Source organism: Oryza glaberrima, chromosome 2 (genome assembly GCF_000147395.1).
Source record: "Oryza glaberrima chromosome 2, OglaRS2, whole genome shotgun sequence".
NCBI classification, from domain to species: domain Eukaryota; kingdom Viridiplantae; phylum Streptophyta; class Magnoliopsida; order Poales; family Poaceae; genus Oryza; species Oryza glaberrima.
The window spans coordinates 21,118,787-21,131,985 of record NC_068327.1 but is presented as its reverse complement, the minus strand read 5'-3'; the positions used below and the strand labels follow the sequence as shown (position 1 = coordinate 21,131,985).

Below are 13,199 nucleotides of genomic sequence, written 5' to 3'. Positions count from 1 at the left end.
ACGCAGAAATCATCGCGTTGCTAACTCCCATATAAAAAAGGCCAAACCAACAAGGCTGATCAATCAAGCGTATCACGGATTTGGTAGTTTTTATCTGAAAGTTATCTTGGTTGCTGTGATCAGATAGTGCAGGTCAGAACTCAAACAAGGGCATGGAAGATTTCGCGTAACTTCAGAATTATAAGTGTCACTTCCAATTTCCAAATGATGGGTTATACGCATAGAACATTGATATAAAAGTACATGATTCCAGTAGCATGTCTCCCTGGTTGCAAATTACATGATGGTCATGGGCCTCATGGCAGACCTTATGAACTCAAACTGGAAAAGATCAATAACATTGGTGCTTGGTAAAGTTTGCTCCAACCACTTCATCTGCAGCATATAATACACCTGTTAGGCAATTAATCACGGAAATACCAGGGAGTGCAATAGACATTGGACAACAAACAGCGCAAAACTTTGCTTTAGCTCCTCCACCGATGTGCTAATCATGCACGCAAAACATAAAAAAAAATACATAAAAGCTTAATCACAAAAGAAACATCTTCAGAAAACCCGATTTTCAGTGATTTCCTTAATTGATATAAACTATAGATTCCACAATTTCCATTAATGGAGAAGTTATCAATGAAATTTAACTTACACCATATCATGTCTTAACTAAAAAAAGTAGCCATCCTCCTTCATCGCCTAACCCCCCCCCCCCCAACCCCCCAAAACAAAAAAAATGCTCTAAGAAAACCCAAAACCCAACTCTTTGTGAAAAACAGGTATAGAGAGACTGAATCATATTTCTTTTTTTTCGATCCCGTTGCAACACAGGCATCTAACTACTTATCATAAAATGTAACTATGCCTATGTGAGCAGTTGCCCCTCTCAAATTAAAACATAAATCCATATGAAGTGATCAAATGAATCTGCCAGAGGATAATCGACTTATGGAAGTCTGGGAAGACAGTGGCGTGTAACAGCAAACAATGTTAAAGTTAGAGTAACTTCGGCAAGGATGTTGGCTCTCATTTCACCACAAAGCGAAAGAAAAAGGACAGCCTCCTAACTATGTAACTACAATGCGAAATAAAAAGGGCACCCTCCTAACTATGTAACTCAAGTATCTAACACAATGCAACAAAAATAGTGGCGCACTGACAAGTTCTTAAGTTAACATTAGAAGGTGAAAAACATAAGATTCTGACAATAATCATGCAGAAAAGGGAAGAAAAAAAAGGTGATATCTAAATTATGTGAACAGGCTTATTTGCATCTTAAAGTGAATTCAACCAGGACTGAGAAAATAATGTTTGCTCCAACATAGATGGCAACATGTCATACAGTACAGAAACATGCTTCACATGATAGTCTAGTTAGGGTTATAGTAAAACATACCTATCTAGATTAAAGATGCAATTTTCAAGTATCACAGCTTAAGATGCAGCTAAAGAGGAAAGGCATCCAGCCATCCAGTCAGTTATCTTACCAAGTGCTATCCACATGTGTTGACTTGATGACCAAATCAATATACATTTCGTTGGCACAACATGCCTCTTCTTAGGGCAGGTATATACTTATACGGCGGAACGAATGCTAAGACTAGAACTAATGATGTTCAGACTTCATTGGCACCTAGTATATACATTTCTCAAGAATTTTGATCTCCACCGATTGTATGTGCTAAATACATTCTTAGTAATCCTATGGATGAAATATTTCACCATGTAATTAGACACCTAATCTTTTGCAAAAAGGAAAAAATGAAAATAAATGCAAACATGAATTGGCATGGAAAGCAAACGAACAACTAAGCCAGTCCAACCCCCCGCCACAGTTTCAATATGCAAATTCCTAATCCGTTTGACATGAAAGAGTTCTACACGGTCTCCAATAGATAGATCCAGGTGAGCACATCCGAACAACCCTAACGCCTCCAAATCGATCCAAATCTAACGAAACGAACCCATTTCTGCCGGAGGAAGAGAACAGCGCCCCCCGGGGGGGGGGGGGGGGGGTGGCGCTCACCTCGGGGAGCCAGCGCGGGTCTCCGCGCGTGGCCGCCGACTCGATCTAGTGGTGGTGGTTGTCGCCGGATGGGCGGTAGAGGCGGTTGTAGGCCGCCTCGCCGACGAGGTAGATCCCGAAGGCGACGATGGCGATGCCAAGCCCCGGTGTCGCGTGGCGCAGCTGGTTCCCCACCATCGGGTGCCTCCTCCAGTCGTCCCGCCGCCGGAAGAACTCCCCCGTCGCGTTCAACCCCTTCCCCGCCATCGCCGCCGCCGCTCTCCTCCTCCTCCTCCTCCTCTCTCTCTCTCTCTCTCTCTCCTCGACGCGCACAGCCACACACACACCAACACGAAAGCCCAAGTGGTAGTAGTATGCGATGCGTGGTTCCAGCCCGTTTTGAATCGGGCCTTAGCCCAAGGAAATAACACACGCAGAGTCAGAGAGGAATAGAGAGGGGGAATTTTTAGTATTTTTTTGAACCTTTTTTTTATTTTTAAATTTTACAAACATAAATATTTTCAAAACTTATTTTCAAAATATGAATCTTTTGGCCACATGTGACAAAATAAAATTGTCATGCCACTCACAGCGGGTGCGATAGTTTTGTCGTCACGTCATTCAGATTAGTGTGACTATTGTTTTACCACATAGTTCGGCTGGTGTGATCAACAGGTTCAATTTTTTTAAAAAAAAATAGGGTTGATAATGTTTGTTTTAAAAATTAGAAATATAAAAGTTCATAAAATAAAAAAAAATCAAGAGATAGATAGAGAGAGAGAGAGAGAGCTCAAGCATCAATGGAGCCAATTACATCGCATGTATCGATTAAAACACCGTGCCAATTACACCCTAGTATACAGGATCAAATGCATGAATAGTGTAGGATTTCAATTCCTTCAATTCAAAGGGGGCCTAAAGCACTGATGGAAAGTAATGGTTTGTATTGTATACTGTATTTCTTTGTTGTTCTGCTCACACATATAATCTATCTACAAATATACAATGTTTCTGCCTCTGTTTTTTCTTTTCCTTTCGAACCTGCTTGAAGAAAGACATGCACTTGACGATGGGTTCCTGAACTTGTCCAAGAAGCTGGTGTTGTCAAGTCTTGAACTGTTGAACATCAGCAACCAAAAGTCCCACAAAAAAAAAAAACAAATAAAGGAGCCAAGACAGGGTAGAAACCTCAGGAAAGGGGAAGCAGTTATCATAGAATCATACACACTAACCCATAACTAAATCACTACTGAACACCGAGAGTATCCAACTCTCTCATAGAGGTTCACATCACACTACGACCACAGCAGTTAGCCTGCCTGCCTGCTAAATACAATAGCTACTTACCATGTCGGGTACAACACAATGACTGAAACTAATACAACAACCGGCCTGCACGCCGGGTCTGCTGCTGCACGGCAGCAGGTTGCGGGTGAAGCGGTTCTCCGCCTCTTCACCAATTCCTAACGATTCTAAAACATGTCAACCGGGAGCCTCCCGTGGTCATTCTCGGCTCCTCTTGCTGCTGCAGCCAGGGCACTTGTACTGCTTGATGTGCTCTGCCTTCGCAGGGGTGATCCGAACGCATTTGCCATGGAACCACTTCTCGCAGACGTCGCAGCAGATCCAGAACTCACCGTTCGCGTAAGTCTCTCCGCAAGCGCCACACATGTAAGCCTGGTCCTCATCCTCCGCGCCTTCTGGGCCGCTGTCTTCCTCATCTTTCGGCTGAGGTGGCTTTGCAGGCTTGCTGTTAGAATTGGATTGCTTCGATGGCTGGAAAAGAAGGGAAACGAAAAGGTTAAACGTTGTGTTGATATGGGCGCTAGATAATGCATGTTAGACATGCATATGATCACATGCACATACTTTAGGGTTGGACTTGTTGCTTTTGCTGCTGCCATTGGAGACTTTTGTTTGCTTCTTGGCGATTCCCGTCACAACTTCATATACAGTGGGAAGACCATTAATCATGGTGAAGAGCCGTCTCCTGAAATTCAAATGCCAGTTATGGACTATTGTCATTTTCTACCAAACAATATAATGTTGATTGTTGAGTGACAATGCACTGGATAATGTCACTCAGATAATTACACAAAAGATGCAAAATCCTCTTGTAAACTTTGACAAATGGAATCAGAATGCCTCATCACAGTTGATTTCTGTAAATAAGAAATGCATCGACAGCTGCAACGAAAACTATGCAAACCTGGCTTCCTTATCAAATCCAAAGCGAGCCCCAAAGTAAAATGCTACAGACAGTAGCCATGCATCGCTATGAACTGCAACCAGCGACAACCAATCTTTTTCGATCATTCCATCACGAGCAAAGTTTATGCCCAGTGCTGGTTCTGGAAGTTCAGGAGGTACTTCCTCAGCTGGAAGGGTCACGTCCCAGGTCTCATTGGGCAATCCATAAAGGCACAGGTTCTCTTTCTCTGAAAAAATAGGAGATCACTATGTCATTACTATGACAAAAACAAGGGAAGATAACTTCATTCAACAGACTACTTGTGATGTAATGTACCATTCATCATTATTTCAATGGACAGTACAGCACAAAATGGCTACATATAGTTGAAGATTAACCCACATACGCTTGAAGCACATACTGGGGCTATGCCTAGGGAGTCGACAAACCAATTTACTCAAAACAAATTATTCTCACGTAACCCCTAAAACATTAAACCTGTCTTCAAACATCAACAGGACAGTAAGTTTTGGAGCTACTGTTGTTTTTCACCTTTAATTGTAGTAATGATGCAATTACAGTATACTAGCAGATTGACTTATATTTTGGATCATGCTAGCAGAAGCTGCTTCAATGGTTCCCTAGCAATGTAAGTATGCTGTTGGGCCTGTAGAATAGGGTGCATTAGTGTTTTAATGGGCCTTGAAAATTGTAGTGATAAATCAGTCCTGTATGATGTGGGCCAAGCCCATGAATACATGCCTCTACATGCTAACATAAGTTACAGATAGGACCAGGCGACCAGCAGTAACTGAATTTGGATATACCTTTTTGTCCACTTCTGTCTTCAATTCATGAAATTTCTTTACTAAAAATATTTACTTCGAGGAAATTTCAGAAAACCCTAAGTTTTGGGTCATGGGTTTCACAAAACACAGTTTTTACTATGGAAAACAACTTTTGTTTGCTAAGAAAATGCAGTGAGGATTACACAAGGCTGGTGAAAGAGTATGGCCAACTAGAATAACTCCCATGATGCCTTTTCCTAAAAATGTGTTAAATTTTTTTAACCAGATTCCCAATCCTACGGTCCAATAAGTAGATCATAGATTTGCATGATGATCGATCTGGAAAAGAGAATAGTTATTAGCACGATGCGATCAGGATTTGATTTGCAGCCTCTACACTGAGCTGATACACTAGCTTCAATCAAATGAAAATTTAATTATTTAAAGACCACATCTGATTGATTGTGGTTCATATAGAGTATTTTGAATGCAATCATCATTTAAGCATGCTCTCTGAGGTCCCAGATGCTGATAGTGCAAACCGCAACAACAATTGTACTTTAATTTGCTGAAACCTGAAACTACCCCCCTAACAAACTGACTTAAATGGACCCAATTACACCGGCAAGCGACTGCAAGATACCAGCTAAGAAGAAAAGTCTTTCACCGATAAACACTAAAACCACCATAACTAAAACAGATTAGTTAGGGCTACAACTAACCAATTATTCGAGCTTTTATTCTTTTTCCCCAAGGAATCAATTATTCCAGCTTTAAGGAACTTTAAGAAACACTGGAGCAAACCCTAAAATCGCAACCATCTAAGCTCCGTCCATCCAGAAAAAGCAAAAGCGACTCCAGAGCAGCCGCAAAAAAGACCAAAGCCTCACATCCCCAAACACAAAAAATTTAGCTCAAACACACGAACATCGGGGAGCTAGCCTCACCGGGGTCGCACTGCCGGTAGAACTTCTCCACATCTGCACAACCACACAAAAAAAAGAACAGCAAATCCATCAAATCAATCAATCAATCAATCAATCAGCAAAGAGCATCCCAAACAACACCGAAGAGAGCTACCCACCGGTGGTGAGCGCCTTGACGATGCCCGCGCGGCGCGCGCGGAAGTCGCGGAAGACGTCCTCCGCGGACCGCGCGTTGTGGTGCACCGCCGCCGCCCCCGCCGCGTTCCCGGCGGCGGCAGCCGCAGCACCAGCGCCGCCTCCCTCGTCCATCCGCCGGGAGCTCCTTGCTAGGGTTTCAGGCGAGTGGGAGTGGGGGGAGCGAGCGAGAGTGGTGGTGGTGGTGGCCTCGTAGTGGAGAGCGAGAGAGGATTAGAGAGGAGGGGCAAAATCGCAGCCAGGTCCAGACGAGGACCTAAACGCGAATAAACAAAATTACAGGGGGCTAGCACGAAAACGAAATCCCAGTTTCCACCCTGGGTGGGGTGGGGCCCACCTGTCGGGGCGGTTGATGGGCTCTTCTAGAGTTTTGTCTCGTGGCCCACGGAGAAGAGTCAGAGACCACTCGTCTTCTTCCTTCCGCTCGCTCGCTCGCTCGCTGACGTGTACGCTTCGCGGCGGAGGCGGCGGCGGCGGCTTCCGATGGCGGAGGCGGCGGGGGCGGCGGTGGCGCCGGCGAAGCTGGGTCTGTACTCGTACTGGCGGAGCTCGTGCTCGCACCGCGTCCGCATCGCCCTCAACCTCAAAGGTACGTTGTGCCCGCGCCGCGCGATTGCCTTCCTCTCGTCGTCATCTTCTATGCGTGGTTGGCTCATGGCCGGGCAGAGTGAGTGAACCTGGTGCGTGCGTGCGTGCGGGTGATTTTGATGTCTGTCTCCTGCAGGATTGGAGTACGAGTACAAGGCGGTGAACCTGCTCAAGGGGGAGCACTCTGATCCAGGTTAGGTGCTACGCCACCTGTCTGTCAAACTGCTTTCCTCCCCCTATCTATACTTGTGTACGGTTTTGTGCTGCGTCTAGAGACTGTTCGTGCAATTACCGCCGCAAATTTGTGCTTGGATGTTGAGAGGTAAGATTCTAGCAGGCGATCGGCCCGAAATCCACAAGGCTAGGCTCTGTGGGGGAAGATGAATAGGAAGGTGTTCGATGAAATGCACAACTGAGAAAATTGAGATGAACATGAGAGGTTTCGGTGCAGCATGTGGAAGCGCCTCTTTTCGGGATTTTCTTGATGCAATATAAAGCAAAGTGATATATGCAGATCATGGCCTTAGTACCCTTGTAACTGGACGCATGATACGCACACGATGCGCCATGATGTCCACCCATTCGTGGCACGCACCCATGCACAACTAGCTCAGAATCGTAGGGGAGGAACCAAAAAACAGGAAACTCAAACCGAAAGATAGAACACATGTGTGGTAGCCTCAACTATTTTCTTTTTTGTTTGTGGGTGGAAGAATTCATGAAGGTTAATCCTATGAAGTTCGTCCCGGCATTGGTCGATGGAGATGCTGTAATTGGTGATTCTTACGCGATAGCATTAGTAAGCATTCAGAATTTTGAGATGCAGTAGTTTATAGCATCAAAATTGGTCGCTTCTTGACTTGTTTCTATGTGATTGCAGTATTTGGAGGACAAGTACCCTGAGCACCCTCTTTTACCTCAAGACCTTAAAATGAAGGCCTTGAATCTCCAGGTAATGATAGATTCTGCACTGCTATGCGCAGGATGATGACCTCAATTAAACATTCCATTTGATATACAAGTGCTATTTGTAATTTGTTGAGGTTGAGCAGCGTTGATGTTCAGTTAGTGCCTATTTGAGAAGGTAAGATCACATCAGAACAATAACAAAAAGAGGAAAGGATCAGCCCACACATGTTTCAGGATAATAGGAATACTGAGCACAAGGATATAAGATAGGCTTAGGCATAATCCAGAAAATATAGCTTACTGTATGCACTAGATTTTTTTTCCTCTTACCGATTGATCATGCCTAGTGTGACCTTTCATGACATAATCTAATTTTATGGCAGATAGCAAGCATTGTATGCTCTGGAATTCAACCTCTTCACAATCTTACCGTACTGGTAAGAACTGATTTGCATTCAATTTCTTATTGCCATGTAAGGTTCTCTGCCTGGTATTTGATTACTCAGTGCACCTGTGTTCCATGTCTATCTGGCTGCATTGTGCAAAGATGCATTTTTGTGCCTCAGATTAACTCTATATTAAACAGTTTGTGCTTCTGTAGTAAAATTAATATAGTACAGCTCAATTAGGGAAAAAAATATTGTATAACAGAATAATTTGCGGGCCACTTGTTTCTTTGCAGAGGTTCATTGAGAAGAAGGTTGGTACAGGGGAGAGCATCCCATGGACTCAACAACAGATCGACAGAGGTTTCGCAGGTTCTCCTCACTGACGTATCCTTTATTTTATTAATCAAATCACTATATTTTGCAGCTTTACTTCCACCATCAAATCTGCTTCAAAAAAAATGTGTTATGCATAACTCAGTTGTTTTGCATGTTGTGAGAAGCTCACTCATATTCCTCCCCTTTTCACATTCCTGCCTATTTAGATTTGCTTTTATGTCACACCATGCTCACTTCGTTCCCCAATGGTGTAGCTGCTGAGAACCTAGTAAAAGGCTGTGCTGGGAAGTATGCAACAGGAGATGAAGTCCGATTGGTGTGTATGCTGCCCTAACAATTTTATCCTTTCTTGTATGGAGATCTTCTCTAAGGTTTTTTTTTTCTCGTGTATCTTGCTTGCAAATTGTGTCACTTTTTCCCTAAAACAGAGTGAAGTTCTCCCATGTGAAAAAAGAAAAAACTGAAGTGATAAAATAAAAATGCATCCTCATATTCACTGTACTCCTCATGAGAACCATAGATTGCCATTTACTAACTTTCCCTTTGTTTATGCAATCATGTTTGTGAACACTCCAAATATTAACAAGCACTGTTTTGGCTTCAGTAACTGTTGCATTTCCGTTACACATGCAGGCAGACGTATTCCTCGCACCTCAGATTTATGCAGCAGTGACTCGTTTTCAAATTAACATGGTACTGTTCTTGTGCTTCTTACTCTATCCATGCATATGCCTTTATCTATTTTGTTAAATCTAATGAAATATGTTTTCTTGGCAGTTAAATTATCCCACTCTCGCGAGGCTCCATGAGGAGTATATGAAACATCCAGCATTTCAAGCAGCACTCCCAGACAGACAACCAGATGCCCCTTCCTCTACCTAGAAAATACAGTGTATGTTCATCTGAAAAATAGATTAAAAGTTGTACCCAACTTATCATTGGAAGCTGTAACAATAAGCACAGAACTTGTTGCGAAAATTGAAAATAGGTGTATATGTTTTTCAAAGCTTCTGTCCAAATAAATGACCCTTAAAATTGCTAGCCTATGGACAACTTCATGTTGGCATCAATGGTGCCAACAACATGATACAACTTGAGAGTGGGAATACAAGATGCACTTGAAACGCATTGGTTTGATAATCTTACAGATTATGTGTGATGCAGCACGAAGAGAAAGAATCTCAATAAGGGCTCAACCTGATGATTATCCTTAAAAACAAGTGTATTTGATTTTTTGCATACCTGAGTTAAATTATCACAAGACACTGCCCATTTTAGTTTCTGCTGTACAAGTTAAAATTTTGAATAGTTTTATTGTGATCATAGCCTTTTCTGACTTTTGCAACAAATTTGAGCAATGTCCGATGGGCAAATGGCATAAACAACAATGTCCAAGGTTTGAGAACTAAGAACCAATTAGGAAAGACAGGAGGGCTTCCTCTCATGAAACCGACAAACTTAATAGAGCTACCCAACGATAAATAGAAAAACAAGAGTCATCAAGAATGTTACTTTTCGAGCAATGATAGCTTGACCACCTATTTATCTTTTTGAGCACCCCATCCTCGATGACATCCAAACAAGATGCCTAACATATCTAAAACCTAAACCTTTTATATCTCGGCTCGAAACATAATCGAGCCAAAATAAATATGAAACTATTGAGTTAAGATTGATAGATGGAGTCTCGAGGTGTGTATTTGGCTATGCTTCATGGATTTTCGGGCAATGTGTGACGACATTCAAGCACTTAAGGCTGGTATTAGCAATTGATGAAACTTTCTTAGTAGAGCAAGGATGCTCACTTCCTACTATTAGCCAATCTTAATAGAGCAAAGATAATAATAGAGCTCACTTCCTACTATTAGCCCATCTTAAAGCTAACACATATAATAGATTAGCTACAAGGTTGGCTACAATTTTCTTCTCCTCTCTCTATCTCTCACTTATACATTAATTGTATTTGTATTGGAGCTTGTGTTAAGCTAGCTCTTGCATGAGAGCCAACACCCTTAACTTTTTATTACATCTCTCCTCCACATAAGCTTATAGTAGGCTTATAGCACTATTATACTTGCTCATAGGCAAATTCAAAGGGTACCTTGCTCACAACAATAGGGAATAGGGATTGATGCCGGATTACAACTTACTCCCTTGGCATTTGTTCTGGTAGAGAAGGACAATACATCCAAGTAGGAGTAGTTCATCAATATGATTACGTTATGTTTGATTGGCCCTAATAGAGAAATATGCATAATATCTGTTTACACCCAAATTTGGCACCTAGGAATAAAATAGGAAAATTGCCAAAGTTTGGAAATCTGCCGATTTTCCGCTGAGAAGGCTGGTCTGACCGTCGTATGTTGGCCGGTCAGACCGCCAACAGTGGGCCGGTCAAACCGGCGGTGTGTGGCCGGTCTGACCGCCAAAGTCTGAAGCCGAGTCTGTTTCGTCGGGTCTCGAGGTTTCCTTGCTCGGGAAGGCATGTTTCGGGTTTCCTTTGGATTCTATCCCGAATCGAACGTGGAGGAGGGCCTGTAGAGGGCAAGACCAACCCCTATATAAGAGACAAGGCCGGTTTAATTGTAATCTATCAATCAACTATCAATCAATCGAATCGTTCTTTTACTTTTGCTTCTAGTTTTAGTTTAGTTTGTCCATCTTTGTCGATTTGCGTTGTAAATCGTCCGCCGCCGTTGCGAGAATGCGACACCTCTTTGTAGGTTTGTTCTGAAAACCTTCCGTTTTGCCCACAAGATGGGTAGTTATCTATCGTTCTATCTATATCTGCTCCGCTAGCCGGTTTAGTTTATCAAAACCCATCTTGGTTTAGCTTTTGCTTGATTGAGGTGGTTGGCGACTCTAGAATCACCGCAAAGCTTTAGGTGCTGCGATCATGCTTGTCAACTTGTCACAAAAAGTTGCCAACACGATTTTTGGCGGCTCCGCTGGGGAAATCAGCTCAACGTCGTCTCAACTTCGACGCCGCCATGACGAAAATGACCAAGCCAGAGGTGGAACCATCCAATATCATGCCAATCTCATTGGAGGATCTTGATGGGGAAGCACGCAAGATCATGGAGGAGCACATCAAGGCGGTCACGCAGGAGATGCTGATGAGATTGTGCACCAAGACCTGTGGTTCTCAAGCCTGGACCGTTGCCTAAATCTACTTTTGATTCGGTAGGTGCTGAAGAGGTACCAATTCCTATCCAAAATCTCGTGGCAATACAATAGATTCATCCATTGTTGCTTCAAATAATAAATTAGATGCATCTTTTGAATCTCGTTTTGATGCGCGAATTGAAGATTTTATGAGGAATAAATTCGGTTCTTTTTTAGCCGATTTTCAGACTAAAGCCTCTACCAGTACTAGCAAAGCCCTTGTTGATCAAATATACAACAAAACCGATGGGGGCGAATATGCAAACAACCGGTGAGGGATAAGCTGTGCATTCAGCCGGTCCGACCGCGCGTTTGCCGCCGGTCAGACCGGCCAGATGGCCGGTTAGACCGGGTTCTTTCCCGGTCTGACCGCGCCTCTGGATGCCGGTCAGACCGGGCCTTGGACCGGTCAGACCGGTGCAATTATCCCGATACAGGGGATTGATCCAATGACAAATAATGGGCTTTTATACCATATTCCAGCACATGATTCCCCTATATCTACTGTTAGTCCTCAAGTTCCCCCACATATCCCTAATATTTATAATGATCTTACTAGAAGATATCCTCCCAATACTAGGTATGGCCAATATAATTATATTGTGCCGCAACCACAATCTCTTATGCCACCAAACCCACCACCAAATCAGCATAGGCCTGAGAATATAGAGGAATTGATTAGTGGTATTATTAGGGATAAATTCGGGATTGAAGCTAGGAATCATGCTAAGGTTTACCAAAAGCCGTATCCTGATTACTATGATAACATCCCATATCCTCATGGCTATAGAGTTCCCGAATTTACCAAATTTAGTGGTGATGATAGTAGGACCACATAAGAGCATGTAGGTCAATTCTTAGCGCAATGGGATGAGGCTAGTGATTCTGATGATAATGGTAATCATGATATGTATGTTGCTGAGTGGTTATGGACTAACAAAAATAAGCCTTTTGTTTGTTCTAATTTAATGCCGACTCCTCGTAAAGATCGGCAAGGTGAGGTTAAGTATAGTTTTAATGTAGCCAAATGTGATAAGATTTTTGATTATCTTTTGCAAGAAAAGCAAATAAGGTTACCTAAAGGCCATGTCATACAATCTCAATAGGAATTAAAACGTTGAGCTTATTGTAAATGTCATGATTCTCATTCTCATTCTACTAATGATTGCAATGTGTTTCGACGACAAGTTTAATCGGCCATAGATGAAGGACGATTGAAATTTACGATGGTTTTAAGATGAAGCTTGATCATGATCCTTTTCCGGTGAATACAATTAATTTCAATGATAAGAATGTGTTGATTCGGCTGGAGCAAGCTGAATCTACTAAGGGGAAAGAAGTGGTCATTGGAGAGCCTAGGCCAAAGATGATGGTGCCAAAGAATCCGGAGGTTGGTGTTTGGAAGGAGAATAGGAGTGAAGTTTCAAGTTCTAAAGCTCCAAAGAAGACTAAGGTGACCTTCGATATGCTTTTGAATAAGTATGAGAAGCAAGGAGGTGAGGAAGTTCACAATGAAGGGAAAAGACCAAAATCACCTCCTAGGGAGCGATTTGGTCATTCACCAAGAGACGGTCAGAATCACCTACATATCATCGTTCACAAATCATGTCATGGGGGCCTTATATTATGGGACAGACGGAGTAATAAGTAGTCAGGGCGTTAACAATTGTCCTTCTGATTAGAGGAGTCCTAGAATGCCACATAGGCTAAATT

At 42.8% G+C, this 13,199-nt stretch overlaps 2 protein-coding genes across 2 annotated transcripts; one reads left to right on the top strand and one right to left on the bottom strand.

The window, feature by feature from the left end:
- Nucleotides 1–3,177: 3,177 nt before the first annotated feature.
- On the bottom strand, nt 3,178–6,288 carry LOC127762387 (PHD finger protein ALFIN-LIKE 7). The gene is made up of 5 exons (XM_052286888.1): nt 6,063–6,288; nt 5,926–5,958; nt 4,209–4,437; nt 3,869–3,989; nt 3,178–3,775 (listed from the first exon to the last, which is right to left on the bottom strand). Exons 1-5 carry the CDS (start codon nt 6,211–6,213, stop codon nt 3,503–3,505), a joined length of 807 nt encoding a protein of 268 aa, XP_052142848.1. The 5' UTR covers nt 6,214–6,288; the 3' UTR covers nt 3,178–3,502.
- A 197-nt stretch (nt 6,289–6,485) lies between these two features.
- Nucleotides 6,486–9,445, top strand: LOC127764753 (glutathione S-transferase zeta class-like). Its single transcript, XM_052289669.1, has 9 exons — nt 6,486–6,688; nt 6,824–6,880; nt 7,401–7,486; nt 7,568–7,639; nt 7,980–8,033; nt 8,279–8,354; nt 8,576–8,637; nt 8,955–9,014; nt 9,099–9,445. Exons 1-9 carry the CDS (start codon nt 6,583–6,585, stop codon nt 9,201–9,203), a joined length of 678 nt encoding a protein of 225 aa, XP_052145629.1. The 5' UTR covers nt 6,486–6,582; the 3' UTR covers nt 9,204–9,445.
- The last annotated feature ends 3,754 nt before the right edge of the window (nt 9,446–13,199 follow it).

What these genes read in the sequence shown, in the direction of transcription:
- LOC127764753 (XM_052289669.1), top strand. Translation starts at nt 6,583, where the DNA reads ATGGCGGAGGCGGCGGGGGCGGCGGTGGCGCCGGCGAAGCTGGGTCTG. An exon ending in GGGGGAGCACTCTGATCCAG is followed by an intron (nt 6,881 to 7,400) that starts GTTAGGTGCTAC and finishes TGTGGGTGGAAG; the next exon opens with AATTCATGAAGGTTAATCCT. An exon ending in CAGGAGATGAAGTCCGATTG is followed by an intron (nt 8,638 to 8,954) that starts GTGTGTATGCTG and finishes TTACACATGCAG; the next exon opens with GCAGACGTATTCCTCGCACC.
- LOC127762387 (XM_052286888.1), bottom strand. Translation starts at nt 6,213, where the DNA reads ATGGACGAGGGAGGCGGCGCTGGTGCTGCGGCTGCCGCCGCCGGGAAC. An exon ending in CGTCAAGGCGCTCACCACCG is followed by an intron (nt 5,959 to 6,062) that starts GTGGGTAGCTCT and finishes GTGGTTGTGCAG; the next exon opens with ATGTGGAGAAGTTCTACCGG. An exon ending in GGATTTGATAAGGAAGCCAG is followed by an intron (nt 3,990 to 4,208) that starts GTTTGCATAGTT and finishes TTTGAATTTCAG; the next exon opens with GAGACGGCTCTTCACCATGA.